This window comes from Globicephala melas, chromosome 1 (genome assembly GCF_963455315.2).
Source record: "Globicephala melas chromosome 1, mGloMel1.2, whole genome shotgun sequence".
Lineage (NCBI taxonomy): Eukaryota > Metazoa > Chordata > Mammalia > Artiodactyla > Delphinidae > Globicephala > Globicephala melas.
In genome coordinates this window covers 168,238,976-168,254,500 of record NC_083314.1, presented here as the reverse complement: position 1 = coordinate 168,254,500, position 15,525 = coordinate 168,238,976, and the positions used below count along the sequence as shown (strand labels likewise).

Sequence of the window (15,525 nt, the reverse complement as noted above, 5' to 3'; positions counted from 1 at the left end):
CAAGGCTATTTCTTGTCCACCAGCATTTGAGGACTGAGAGTACTTCCTTCTTTTCAAGAGACTCTCTCTCTGAGTGTGAGATTTCTATTTCTTTTTGTCTAATCTCTATTAATTTTTTCTTTGAACTAATATTTATTGTATAAGTTTATGAAATCAAAATCAACAAAAATGAAAGGATACAGAGTGGGCTGTAGATCTGGGCCCCTTGTGATGTCACAGCGTAGGGTTGTCAGATAAAATAGAGGATGCCAGTTAAATTTGAATTTTAGACAAACAATGAGTAATTTGTGAGTATAAATAAGTCCTGAATATTGCATGGTGCCGGTGCTGGAAAGAGAAGGGGACAAGCCAGCTCTTCTAGAATCTGCCCTCTTGGGCCCCAGACTCCCAAGGACCCAAAAGTGATCCAGTGGCCGTCCAGTTACCTGGAAAGATTGAGGACCATCTTCCTAAGGGAGAGTTGGTTCAGGAAGCCATCCAGCAGGACTGTCAGCTGCACCCCGAGGGCCAGCATGAAGAAATTGAAGGCCACACTGCTCCAGCAGTGTCTCCGCAAAGATGTGTTGAGGAAACCCAAGCCAAGGACTGCCATGATGGTAACATCCTGGAAGTCTGCTCAGGGAAGAGATGTCGAGAAGGAGGAGGAGAAGCAGAAAAGGTGGAGGGTTGTGTGAAATTGGAGTTTTACAGAACGGCAGCTGGAGGGGACATTGAAGATCATTGAAGAGTGCTTAGTCAAGTTACTTCCCCTCTTTGAGCCTCAGTTTTCTCATCTGAATGATGGGGATAACACAGACATACCATGCAGGTTTGAGGGAAGATTTAACTGCGCTAATGCAGGGCCTGGCCCATACTGAGTGCTCAGTAAATGCAGCAATTATTGTTATTATTAAACACAATGATATGAACACGTGTAGAGCATCAGGACAAGTCCTTACACATAGTTTACAATCAGTCAAGGTACTGACTCCTGCTTTTGAGAATCCGGTTCAACCTCCTGATCATGTGTGAGAGAAAATAAGGCCACAGAAGCTGGTGACTTAGCTCAGGTCATGCAGAAGAGGGGGCAGAAGCGGGTCTAGAGGTTCATAGGCAAGAACCAAAATTATCTTCGCAGAAAACGGCTCTCTCCCTTTGACCCCTGCTGACCTGCTGGACCTGGTGGGCCAGCAGAAAGCACCAGAGCCACATGGGCGATCCTCCCCTTTTCCAGCCTCGGACCCTGCACAGGGGCTGCTGTGACAGATGAGCGCAAGGGACTTAGCTAATGTTCCGGAGGGGACCAGCAAAAGGAAACAGGCGGATGCTTTGAATTAATTCCAGGTTTGCAAAATGGATAACAGTTTGGGCTCTGGAACCAGATAAGCTTGGGGTCATATCAGGGCTCCGGCACTTTCCAGCTGTGTGGCTTAATCTAGTTATTTAACGTCTCTGAGTTTTAATAACAGCCGACATTTATTAAGTGTTTATCAAGTGCCAACACTGTTTTAACCACTTCACGTAAACGATCTCATTTAGTTCTCACAAGCATCCTTCAAGGTGGGTGGTGGTTTTTTTTTTTTTTTTTAATATTATTTATTTATTTGTTTGCCCCGGGTCTTAGTTGTGGCCGGCGGGCTCCTTAGCTGTGGTATGCAAATTTATAGTTGCAGCAGGCATGTGGGATCTAGTTCCCTGACCAGGGAACGAACCTGGGCCCCCTGCATTGGGAGTGCAGAGTCTTAACCACTGCGCCACCAGGGAGGTCCCGGGTACTGTTATTATCACCATTTTACAGACAAGAAAACCGAGGCACAGAGGGGTTAAGTAACTCGCTCCAGCTGGTAGAGTTGGGATTTCAACCTAGACGGTCTGCTCTGGAGCCTGTGCCTTGAGCTACCACACTATCTGCCCTCCTGCTTTTCTCACCTATTAAATGGGAAAAATAATCATACCTCTCTCATCAGGTTGCCAGAATCAAACAGTATGAGGCACATAATTGCTCAGAATAGTAAAGACTATTTCATCAACAAACACCAACTATGTTCGTATGTGTACAAATGCCTGGAGAGAGATCTTGAAGGAATTTTTTGCCCCATGGAGATTATCTCTGGGTTTAGGAGAGTTTTATATTTTAAAAAATTTTCAGTGTTAAAAATTTCTACAACCAGCACGTGGACAGTAAGTAATTTTTTTTTAAAGGAAAAAGCATGGGCTTTGAGGTCACACAGTTCTGTTTGACTCCACCTCTATCGTTCCCTATTAGATTAAACCATATTAAATTGCCAACATTTGACCATTTTGACCTATAAAAATGGCGGTTTTTATGTTTCAACCTCTTAGCTGCACGGCCTTGTGGGTTGCTTACTTTCCTCATCAGCTAAATATGGGCAATTCTCCCCCCCACGGAGGGTGCTGGGAGAGCCAGAGGAAGTAATGTTTTGTTCAAGAGCTTGGCACCATGCCTGGCACACGGAGAAAGCTCAGCACCATCATCACCATCACAGCAATAAGAACTCACCTGGTCTCCATCCTTGGCTCTGATAACAAGGAAGCTCTCATTTCCAGATCTCTCCAAAGCCTCTTCAATTTACATTTAAATTCACTTTCATTGAAAAATACACAGACCTAGAATCTTGCACATAGGACTTGGGTGGGTGTTGACGATCCCAGGTCAGTCTGACAAACACCGGGTTGTAGGAGACCCGGGCAACTCCACGGGATCTGGGGACTTGGAGTGGGTGAGAAGTGGGCAATCAGGAGGATTCAACTTCTTTCACCTTTTTTCTCTGACATAAGGGAGGGGGAGGCCATGTTTCCATCTCCTGCTTGCATCCCCTTAGGAATGGGGGTGGAATGGGGGTGGGCAGGGCACATTTTGTATAGGGGCTCCTCTTGGGATCCCTCAAATTCCTTCAGGGGCCGAGCAGGAAACTATGTATACAAAGGGTACAATGTGTATTAGGGAGTGGTGAGGGCTATGGCCAACTGGAGACTGCGAACCCCACTTTAGATATTCAAATTCAATCTTTTCTTAAACACTGCTGTTAAAAAACAAATAAACTAACGAACAAACAAACACATCCACCATCTTGCAGCAATGCTATATGCAAAGGGTCCAGATTTATCAACGTTTCCATGAGTAGGGGGATCTTGCATTTTCCTCTCATTCTACAGAAGGGGACCAGAGACAGCCTGTGACTTACTTAAGGGCACACAGCATGTCAGTAGCAGAGCCAAGCTCTGGACTCCTGGTGCAGTGCCCTCCCATCAGGCTAGGCTGTCTCTTGCTCTTGTTTGCCCGCATTGCACTAAAGGACCTTGGGCAAGTCCCTTGCCCTCTTTGGGCCTCCGTTTCCCTATCTGTAACACATGGGAGTCGGACTTGATACTCTGTAAGGACCTCACCACTCTGGTGTGTTCAGAGGAGGGGGGCAGAGGGTGGGGAGGGGAAGGGCACCAGGATTACGGCAGATGTGAGGCTCTAGAGATAGAAAGTCAGAGCCTCTTGGTTGGGGAGTTTTATCAGGCACAGCTGCCATGCCTGCTGCCTGGTATAGGCACTCAGGGCCCTCCTCCCAAGACCCCACAGTGTCCTTGAGGGTGGGGCTGTGCTTCGGCCAGGGGGATGAAATTAGGGTGGCAGTTTCTGGGAGCTGTTGACAGAGCACATTCACCCCAAACTGGTCAGTAAATCACATTTGATTTCAGGGTCCCTTTACTCTCACCCCATGCATCCTCCCATTTCCTCTCCCAGCCTCTCAGGGCTCTGGCCCACCCCTGCTCCTCCCATGTCTCACGACCTGGACCCCAACTTCAGCGCTGGGTCCCAGCTCAGGGCATCCCCACTGGTGTCAGCCTCTGCCTCTCAGACCCTGCGCTAAGCCCCTCATCAGCTGCTGGTCTGATAAGCTAATGATGCTAAGGTGTCCAGGGGTGATAAAGAGAGGATTGCTGCAGGGGCCCCAACAACCGGGCCCCAGAGGGGAGTTTTACATACTGTCTAAGGCAGGCCTTCAGAAGTTTATGAAAGTCCCATGACTTAGAGAAAGTCTAACCTGGGAGTCCTGCAGGACAATAATTACCATCACTGTAACAGCGGGCACATACATGGTGCCCGCCACATACCAGGCACTCTTCCAAGTGCCTGCCAGCCTTAACCTTCAACAAGCCCATGTAGGAGGTACTATTTATTATCCCCATTTTACAGATGGGGACAGGGAGGCACAGAGAGGTGCTGTAATTAGCCCAGGTCACACAGCTAGCAAATGTTGGTGGCAGAGCTGAATCCTGACTCTCTGGGCTTAACCACTATACCATCCTGCCTCTCCATACATTCTTCGCTCTCCATAGTGTCAAATGAAGTGTGTGGGCCTCTGAGTCAGGTTGTCAGAGTCCAGAGTCTGGCTCTATCTCTGTGTACCCGCTTGCTAGTCTGTAAAATGGTCTGAAACAAGAGCACCTGCTCAGAGGTTTGCTGTGCGTACTAAGCTCGCTGGCTCCTTTGAGTTGCTTAGCCTAGCACTGGGTGCACGGTAAGTGTTAGTAACTATTATTCCACACCTGCCACTTGTTAGCTGTGACTTCAGGCAAGACTGTTCCCCCTTCCTTCGGCCTGGCTGCCCCTGGGAGTCTCACTCTGTGTCCCCACCCACCCTAGCCCCTCCCTCTGGCCTGCAGACACTTCAGCATCGACAGCTCTGAAGCCAGGCCAAGCGTCTGGCCCTCAGGCCCTGGGCTCGGCCTCCACACCGTGCTCCCCACCACTGACTGGGAGGACCTCTGCAGCCCCTGTCAGGGACCATCCACGGAGCCCCATGCTGCCTTCCCCTTCCCCGCAGCCTCTCACCCCACCCTCACCTCTGCAGCAGCCTGGGAAAAGAAAAAGAGATTGCCCAATCAAAGGGGCAGTCAAGGCTGAGATATAGAAGGTACCAGGATTTGGGGGTATTTATATGTCACTGGCAAAGCCACTCTTGTCTTTTAGTAGCTCTGCTTACTGCTTCTAAGGCATATGGGGGCAACTGGGTGGTAGCCACAGTGCAGGGCCCAGGATGGTCTCCCAATGTGGCAGCTTGCAAGCAGGCTCTGTGTGATAGGTTGTCAGAGTAATGGCCCCCAGTGAATCATGGCTTCCAGTATAGACCCCTCCCACCTGAGTTGAGCCTTGTGATTGGCTTTGGTTAATGGGACATTAGCAAACACCATACAAGCAGAGGCTTGAAAAGCACCTGCTCATTGGGGCTTGCCCTCTCTTACTGTGGTAACACATTTGCTGCCATGTGAAAAGTCTGGGCTAGTCTGCTGGAACCACATGGGCTAGCTGCCAGCCAGCACTAACTGACGAACATGCAAATGAGGTTATCTGAGGCCATGCAGCCACCTCCAGGCTAGAGATGCATAGTGACCCTAGGTAGAACTGACAGAAGAACTGCATCACCAAATACAGCCAAAATTGCTGAACCATGGAATCATAATCAGGAACAAGTTAGATGATTTCTGTTTTGAGCCACTAAGGTTGGGGGTGGTTTGTTATGCAGCAGTAGATAATGGATGCACTTGCTTGCCCCAAGCATCTCACAGGCACCTGAATCCCAAGCCCAGAATGAACATATCATTGTTCCTTTATCCCACAATCTGCCCCTCCCCTTGTGTCTCTCATCTCAGGAAAGGGCTCCTTCATCTGCCAAATCTCACATATGAAGCCATCCTTGACTCCTCCCTCGTTTTTGCCAAGAACAGCTGATTTTATCTCCTAAGTAGCTCTTGAATCTGACTCTTCACTTCTCCTCTATTGTCCCTGCCCATTTGGCCTCATCACAGGTCATCCAGGCTAGTGGTCATCAGAGTAGGGATCACACCCCTCAGAAGATGCCCCAGGCAATCCACAGGGGCTGCTGGAAGAAGAGATATGAGCACTCTAGTTCTATTCATTTTTACTAACAAAATTAAGAAATTAAAGTTTATTCATAATAAAAGACAATACTCTTTATCAGTCTTGGTATGTGTTCATTCTTCTAATCCTTTTGACAACTAAATAAGTACTATCATCATGTGACAGAGGTTAAAACAGAGGCAGAGAGAGGTTGAGTGATTTGCCCAAGGTCTCACAGCTAAGAAAAGGCAGAGGCAAGATGTGAATCAGTCTAGCTCCAGTAGTCCTCAACTTCCATGAGCGTCAGAGTCACTTAGAGCGTTTGGTAAAACACAGATTGCTGGGCCCCACCCTAGAGTTTCAGATCAGTAAGTATGGATGGGGGCCCGGGTATTTCTAACAAGTTCCCAGGGGATGCTGAGGTGGCTAGTCTGGGGACCACACTGTGAGAACCACTAATCTAGGCTCTTCTACCCCTAAAGACACTTGGTGAAGTTTGCAACTCTGCAAGCATTTAATGTTGAGATGAACCCAGGAGCCTCCTCTCACTTGCTCAGGATGTCAGACAGCTTAGTGTCCTAGCTTCGGAAGGTGTTCTAAGGGAATATTGGGCCACTGAGCAGGGGGGTGACATGTGTTTCTCTGTATTCGTCATGGTGCAACTAACGACAGGGATTTGTTTTTTTTTTAAATTTACCTCTATATTATGGAAAAGTTTAAGCATACCCAAAAACAGAATGAGTAGCATGATGAACCTCATGTACCCATTCCCAGCTTTGATGATTGTCACATGGGGTCAATCTTGTTTTTATTATCCTTGTTTCCTTTCTTCTTCTTTTTCTTTTTGGCATGAAGCAGACCCTAGACATCATTCCATTTCAATATGCTTCTCTAACAAATAGGGCTCACTATTTGTTAAATTGTTAAACCTGTTTCTAAATAGGTTAAAAACCACCCACTATGCTATTATCACACCTAACAAAACTAACAATAATTTCTGTATATTATATAATATTCATGTTTTATTCCAGTTTCCAGATTGTCTTAAAAATGTCTTTTTTAAGAATTGGCTTGTTTACATATGACCCAGCAATCCCATTACTGGGCATACACCCCGAGAAAACCGTAATTCAAAAAGAGTCATGTACCACAATGTTCACTGCAGCTCTATTTACAATAGCCAGGACATGGAAGCAACCTAAGTGTCCATCGACAGATGACTGGATAAAGAAGATGTGGCACATATATGTAATGGAATATTACTCAGCCATAAAAAGAAATGAAATTGAGTTATTTGCAGTGAGGTGGATGGACCTAGAGTCTGTCATACAGAGTGAAGTAAGTCAGAAAGAGAAAAACAAATACCGTGTGCTAACACATATATATAGAATCTAAAAAAAAAAAAATTGTTCTGAAGAACCTAGGGACAGGACAGGAATAAAGACACAGAGGTAGAGAATGGACTTGAGGACACGGGGAGGGGGAAGGGTAAGCTGGGACGAAGTGAGAGAGTGGCGTGGACATATATACACTACCAAATGTAAAATAGATAGCTAGTGGGAAGCAGCTGCATAGCACAGGGAGATCAGCTCGGTGCTTTGTGACCACCTAGAAGGGCGGGATAGGGAGGGTGGGAGGGAGACGCAAGAGGGAGGAGATATGGGGATATATGTATATGTTTAACTGATCCACTTTGTTCTAAAGCAGAAAGTAACACACCATTGTAAAGCAATTATACTCCAATAAAGATGTTTAAAAAAAAAGAATTGGCTGGTTTAAATAACTTATCATTTACGGGGACTGGATTAGATTAAGTGGATTGACAGATTGCTTCCTAGTTTTAACTCAACTAACCTTCACAAAACGGACTAATGGCTCAAACAACTCCTGACAAAAAACAGAGATTGAAGGCAGAACAATAATGGCAGCCAAACATACAGAAACAAAAGGGCAGAGTGATACTTCTCCTCGTGCAGACTCTCCGTCAGCCACATTCAGAGTTTAAAAAAAAAGTCAATCTAATCATATCTGACAAGAAGTCAAGCAAGATAATTTGAAATTGTTAAGAAGACCCCGAGGAATGGATTGCATCCACTATCATTTATTTATTTATTTATTTTTTTGGCTGCATTGGGTCTCTGTTGCTGCACGCAGGCTTTCACTAGTTGCGGCGAGTGGGGGCTACTCTTCATTGCGGTGTGTGGGTTTCTTACTGCACTGGCTTCTCTTGTTGCAGAGCACCAGCTCTACGCATGCAGGCTTCAGTAGTTGTGGCACACGGGCTCAGTTGTGGAGCACGGGCTTAGTTGCTCCGCGGCATGTGGGATCTTCCTGGACCAGGGATCGAACCCGTGTCCCCTGCATTGGCAGGTGGATTCTTAACCACTGCGCCATCAGGGAAGTCCCATCCACTATCATTAACAGTAACCATGGACCTTGCCTTAAGAGTAACTGACACCATTATGATCAGTAATTTGAAAATATTTTATATTTACTTTTGATTTCTTTCAAATTTTCTAAGTTGTGTACTTGTATAATAATGTACAAAATGTATTCATGTAGCGGTACGTATAAATATGGTGCATGCTTGAATAATGGTGTGCATGATCAGAAAAATTTGAAGCCCCCTGGTCCATACTACACTACAGCCTTCTACCTCAAGTCATGCTCTCTTCTCCATCCCCATGCCAGCCCTGGAATGGCTTTCTCCATAACCCAAACCCAAACTGATCACACTCCTGCTTCCTATTAGATCAAAACAATGAAGGGCAAACTTCTCACTCAATGCAATGGGTCCACCACACCCTGCTTCCCTATTTATGCTCCAACAGCACTGCACTGTTAAACCCCAGATTGGTGCAGTCTGATGAGTGTACACACAATGGTTCCTGCTGTGCTCTTGACCCTCCATTTTCACATGGTAACTCCTACTGAGCCTCCAAGTCCTGGCTGGGCAGTCACTTCCCTCCAGAGGCCTTTCCTGACATAACCATCTCCCTGCATGGGTTGTGGGCCCTCCTCTGTGCTTCCATACCAAGTGAGCACCTGAGGACACTTATATCTATTATATGTTAGCAGCACAGCCTAGGGGTAAAGAAGAGGGACCCTGTACCCAAATGACAAAGTTTCAATGTTGGCTCCTACGCCTACTGATTATATGACAAGAGGCTCAACCTTACTGTAAAATGGGGTCGTGAAGCATCATGGTTAAGGGCATGGAAACTCAAACCATGCTGCCTAAGTTTATTTTTTTTCCCTTAATTTAGTTTTATTTATTTATTTAATCTATTTAATTTTTTTTAATTTTTTAACTTTTATACTGTAGTGTAGTTGATTAACAATGTTAGTTTCAGGTATACAGCAAAGTGATTCAGTTATACATATACATGGATCTATTCTTTTTAAAATTCTTTTCCCATTTAGGTTATTACAGAATATTGAGCAGAGTTCCCTGTGCTATACAGTAGGTCCTTGTTGGTTACCTATTTAAAATATAAGGCTAAGTTTAAATCTGCTGTGCTATTGCTAGCTGAACAACCTTGGGCAAATCACTCCATGTCTAAGTGCCTAGTTTCCTCACAAGAACAAAGGAGATCATAATAGCACCTGTCTTGTAGAGTTATGGTAAAGCATTTAGAATAGTGCCTGGTACCTAGTAAGTAATCAATAAATATCATCCCTGGTTAGCATGCGTTTGGATCTCACATGGTTTGTAATACAGGGTTGAGGGAATGAATGAGTGAATGGATTGAATTACATTGTACCGGATTAAAAAGAATCAAAGTAAATTGAAATGAATTAAAATTGCGCCCAGGTCTCACTTGTCCAGCACTGAGAGCCCTCTCTGGGCTAGCCCATTAAGCAGTATAGGGACTTCCTTTCCCAAGTCATCTCCTTGTCCTTCTTTCCACTGCTGAGGGCCCAGGGATGCCTTCCCTTTGCTTCCGGTTAACTAGTTAATATCAATTAGAAACAAGCAAGCACTCAACTAGGCTCAAGTTTCAGCTTTGTCCCAGGGACTTCACTCCAGGAGGCCCTTCCATTATCATAAACAACATATTGACCCACAGATATACTTGAAAACTCATCTCAACTTTTAAAAAAAGCAAAAGCCACACCACTGTGGATGTCTGTCTTGTTTAGAGTTGTTCTCATCACAGTCTATGAATATTTTTAGCTGCATATAAAATAACAACCATCCTACATTCCCCTTCAGCCAGAGCTTATGGCTCTGGATTTGCAGGCAGAAAGCAGACTTCCCAGCCCCTAAGTGAGAGGAAAGCTTCCAAAAGGAGGGTGGCACAGAAATGCGAAAAAGAGACAAAAAAAGGAAACGAAATCCCCCAAACCCAACAACAACATGAAATTCATTGCTTTTAAGGAGAGAGAAGCGGGGGTGGGGGAGCAGAGAAGCAGAGAATTGTGAAGACCATTTGGCAAAGGGAATTCTAGGAACACAGAAAAGGAGGCCCCTCCCTCTGCCCTGACAAATTAAGGGAGGCTTCATGGAAGAGGTGATGGTGACACCGGTCCTAAAGAAGAGACTGTATTGTTGGCTGGGTCTTTGTGCAATGAATGGAAGAGGATGAGGGAACTCCTTTCCTCGGAGGCTTTGTGGAAAGGAGCCCCTAGGCCCTTGGAGGACCACAGACCTCCTCTTCCCCTGCCCCTGCTATTTGCCTCTGTGACCACCTCCCCTCTGGACACTCACCTCGATAGGTCCTCATGAGCTTCTTCTGTTCCTTTACAGAAGTTTCATAGGAGGTGAAAAAGAAGAAGATGAGAATGAGAGTCACCTCCAGCATAAAGGCCCACAGGGTCAGCGGGCCCCGCACAGACTTTTGGTACTTAGAGCCCATCCTGTGTCCGTCTCTGTGCGTCAGTTCCACCAGCACTGGGCATTACACCTCGGCTCCACACCCACTCGGGGGAGGGATAGGGGAGACACCCGCCAAAGGCCTTATCTCAGGCTTCAAGGCTGGCCCTGCTGGCCTGTCTATGGAGTTAACACAGGAGCAGAGGGGCAGTGACAGGGAGGAGGAAAAAAATGCATTTATTCCAACATTAACTGATTCATTCAATCATTCATTGACTTATTCATTCAACAAGTAGTTGCTGCATTCCTACTACAGGCACTGTGCTCAGTTGAAAGGAGGGCATTCATTCACTTGATCCCCAAACATGAGAATCCTTCTCTACCCCTTACTTCGTTTACCTTCACTATATCTTGCAAGAATGGCAAAGAATAGATCAACTCAACACCTCTATTTTACAAATGGAGAAACTAAAGCTCAGATGGGGCTTTGGATTGGCAAAATTTCTCTTTAAAACCTTACCACATGTCAGAGATGGCACCAAGTGGGCTCTTAAAAAGGATATATTGAATGAATGAATGAATGAAAGCAAAGAGCAATGCTAAGCCCTGGGGAGGACACAGGACCCACAGAGAACTAAGTCCTCAGAGCTACACAGTTGAAATTATTTTTATTTGAAACTGTACTTAAATGGACCTGTTTCTAAATCTCTTAAGGGCACGTGGGAGAAAAGAAAAGAGGCTTGGGTCCAGCTCTAGTAAAACCCTGGTGAGGCTAAAATTGTCCCCCATTCTGGTCACTTGCTCACAGAGCATCCCAGGACTCTGCCTGGGGCATGAACACTGCAATGCATTTGAGGATGGCCACCGGCCTTAGCACGCCCAACTCACAATGGAGGATAGTCCCCTGGAATAGGATTTAGGGCACCTGAGATCTAGTTCTGACCTGCAGCTAACTTATCCTGTGGTCACATCCATCTGCTCAGCAGAAGACCTAATACATAGTAAGCATGGAGAAAGGGAGGGAGGGAGGAATCAAAGTTTTTTACCTTCTGCACTGGCCAGCCACTGGCCAGCCACTGGCCACTGAGTATAGACTGAATTTATGGGATCCCAGAGACTAAAACTTGGCTAGGAGTAGCAGGGAGGCAGATTTTGACCCAACATGAGTGGATACTTTATTGACCATTCATGGGGTAGTGAGCACCCTGTCACTAGGGGAATGCAAGCAGAAACTGATGGTTGCTTGTCAGAGATGTCTGGCATGCGATTCATATCTGGATCAAGGGAGATTCTAATCACCTGGTAGAATCTTGTCTTTTTGTTTTTAGATGAAGAAACCGAGACACAGAAGGTCACACCCAAGGTCATACAGTCACGGGCATCAGTCACTTCTTGCTCAGCACAGCTTTATTTACAGAAGGGAAAAAATTGAGAATAACCTAAATGTCCAATAGTAGAAGACTGGTTAAGTAAACTATAGGACACACGATCTGCCACCCATATGATTGTTCTGAACATGGGGGAAAATCCAGAGGAAAATGCTTTTAAGGTTTCTCAAAAATGGCACAGAGGATATATTATTTGGTGAAAAAGGAAATTACAGAACAGTGTGTAAGTACGATCCCACTTTTGTAAAAAATTAATGACACAGTATGTTAAGACATGCCTAGGAAAAAAAATGGCTGCAAACCACTACCTGGTTACTTTTGCTTTAGGTATTTTCGGGAGCTAAAATTTACTAAGCACTTAGCATGCTAGGCACTGTCCTAGGCACTTTACATGTATGAACTCAGTTAACTAGCCTGTGAGATGGGACTATTAGCCTTTACTACAACAGAGGAAGCTGAGGCACAGAAAGGTTAGGTGACTCGCCCAAGTTTATGGGGCTAGTAAGTAATAGAGCTGGGATTTCAACCCAGGAAGTCTGACTTGTGCACCTGGGTGTTGAACCACTTAACTTTAGTCCAGATAACTTCTAAGTCTTCTTCCACTTCTAAAAGTCTAGGAATGTAGGATTCTAAGGCTTCTGCTATCTCAACAGTAAATAAGGGAGTAGGTGCCCTGGTCTCTAGAGATTAGCCCTCATGGTCAGCCCTTGTTCTGATTTCTGGTCCTTTTCTGGCCATCAGCACTTCTGATGAGCTGGGTTTCCTTAAAGAGGGACTCCCCTGTGAGGGGGATAAGTGAATGTGACCCCTGTTGGCATGGGTCCTGTACCAGCAGGTTGTAAACCAGGCAGCCCAGGGAAACCAAGTGTCAAGCAGATGAACACCAAAGGTTTCCAGTCGCTGCCAGCTCCTGCGCCTGGAGCCCCTGATGGTTGCGTTTACCAGCTAGCAAATTCAGTGATGATGGCAGCTGGTTCTCACAGAGGCATCCTAACCCACTGTGTGTCCTGATCCTGCCTCAGTGAGGGACGGACCGCTTGACAAGAGGGCCAAGCTTCTCAGTGAACAGAAAGGCTTTTTTTATTAAAGGGAGGGGACCCCCACAGGTGGCCTCTCCCAGAAGACTGGTCAAAAGGGGAGTTTTCTGTCTTCCTCTCTAATTCTTGCAAAAGACCCCTGTTTTCTGATGACAGTTCCAGCTAGTGTGACTCCAAATCTTCAAGGCAGGGTCCCTAGTACAGAAAAGCACAGGCGATCTAGGCCAGAAATGTCATAAAGCAAATCAAATGTTAATTGTTGACTCTAGGTGGGAGGTGAATGGCTTTTCACTGAACATTTCTTTCAACTTTTTTGATATATGTTTGAAATTTTTCATAACAAAATGTTGGGGGGAAAATATTCTGTGTGCACCTGCCACTCCCTATGCCAAAAGCACCCCTCCACCCAGGTATCTGCATGCTCCTGCCCTCGCTGACCCAGATCCAAGCAACAGGAGACCAGGGACTTTTGACTCTTGTATCCTCAGCACCTGATGCTTAGTCCGTAGTAGGTGCTCAATAAATATCTGTTGACTGACTAACAACTGCCATTTCTGGAATGCCAAGCACCGGACCCAGCATTCTGCGTACATTATTTCATCTGCTCTTCCCCTCAAGCCTGTGAGTACAGGCATCACCGCTCCCATTTTACAGATGAGAAAACTACGGCTCAGAGAGGTGATGTGAGCGCCCAAAGTCACAAAGCTAATAAACAGCAGAGTCGGAACCCAACCCACATCCATCTGACGCCATGGCTTGTGCTGTTAACTTCTTTGCAATTCTGCCTTCCATTAACTAGACAACTCACAGTCTCAATTTCCTTATGAGTCAAATAAGATGAGCTGCTCTGCTTTCCTCACAGAGTTATTATAAATGTGAGACTATGTAAGCATGCTTGGCAACCTGTGTTTCGGAAATGAAGGTGAGCAAGTGGTACCATGACTGTGGCCTCCTGTTCTGAGTGACCAGGCTTGCCCCGCGTGTGATGAATCAAGTCAGAGAGACTGCAGCTTTCACGTGTAATCATGCGTTTTCTGTAAAAAGCAGGACTCTATGAGAATACTCACCAGGCCCTCCTCACCTGAGCCAAGTATTGTAAAACTCAGTCATGAGCAGCGACCAAGGAGGTAGGCAGGCCCTCCATCTCCTCTCTGGAAGCTTGTCCGCACCAAGGGTTTGATCCTGCTCTGGGCATGCCTGGTTAAAGTGTGGCTAAGTCAATAATTTATTCATTTAACAAACATGAGCTTTGGAGTCAGGCAACATGGGTTCAAATCCTAACTCTGCAAATTATTAGCTGTGTGACCTTCGGTAAGAGTACCAATATCTCTGAGTCTGTTTCTTTACCTGTAAAGTGGAGAAAATCAGGGTCGATCTCACAGGGTGGTTGTGAAGATTAAATGAGGTAATGCACATAAAGTGTCACATGTGTAGAAAACACTCCATAAATGTTAGCATTATTATTATGGCACAAGCTTGGCATGTTTACCATAGGAAACTTCAAAAATGCAAAGGTGCATAAAGCTTCCATAAAGCACCCACGATTTCATCATCTCCCCAAACCAGCTCTACTTCTTTGTGCATATATCCTTTCAGATTTTTTTCTATTCATGTGAATTTATGCCTTTTTTCTTCCCCTACGACAAAAGGGATTATATAGCAAATGTTTAGTAACTTGTTTTTTTCATGAACAGAATATCATAAGTGGTTTCCAAGCCAGGAAAAAAATCTTTCTATAACACTATCATGGTGGATAAGAGCCCAGGCTCTGCCACCAGACTGCCTAGGTTTGAATCCTAGCTCTATCACTTACTGTGTGACCTTAGGCAAATGACTTAACTTCTCTGTGCCACAGTTTTCTTTTCTTTTTTTTTTTAAAATAAATTTATTTATTTATTTATTTTTGGCTGTGTTGGGTCTTCGTTGCTGTGCGTGGGCTTTCTCTAGTTGCAGCGAGCGGGGGCCACTCCTCGTTGCGGTGTGTGGGCTTCTCATTGTCGTGGCTTCTCTTGTTGCGCAGCACGGGCTCTAGGCGCACAGGCTTCAGTAGCTGTGGCACGTGGGCTCAGTAGTTGTGGCTTGCGGGCTCTAGAGCTCAGGCTCAGTAGTTGTGTGTGTCACAGTTTTCTCACCTGTAATGTGGCACCAGTAGTAATCTCTTTGTCATAGGACTGTTGTGAGGATTAGATCAAAATGCATATGATACTTAGAGGAGTGCCTGCACATAGTAAGTGCTGTGTGTCGTCATTCTCCATGGCACACCGATTTCCACAGTAAGGATGTGTGATCATTTGTTTGACCAGCTCCCTTTGTAGGATAGCTGGGCTATTTCTAAACTGTTTCTGTTCTAAACATACTATGAACATCATTCATTAACAGGGCTCTCTGGGGGATACAGACACACGTATAGGAGGTGGCCATCCAATGTCT

At 45.6% G+C, this 15,525-nt stretch overlaps 1 protein-coding gene across 1 annotated transcript in view; it reads right to left on the bottom strand.

The window, feature by feature from the left end:
* Positions 1-10,713, bottom strand: part of LOC115862362 (RH-like protein) — a 33,097-nt gene extending 22,384 nt beyond the window's left edge. The window contains exons 1-2 of the mRNA XM_030874075.2: positions 10,566-10,713; positions 426-612 (exon numbers count right to left, since the gene is read on the bottom strand). Of these exons, the coding sequence (XP_030729935.1) occupies positions 426-612; positions 10,566-10,713 (335 nt within the window). The remainder of the gene's footprint in view (positions 1-425; positions 613-10,565) is intronic.
* Positions 10,714-15,525: the final 4,812 nt, after the last annotated feature.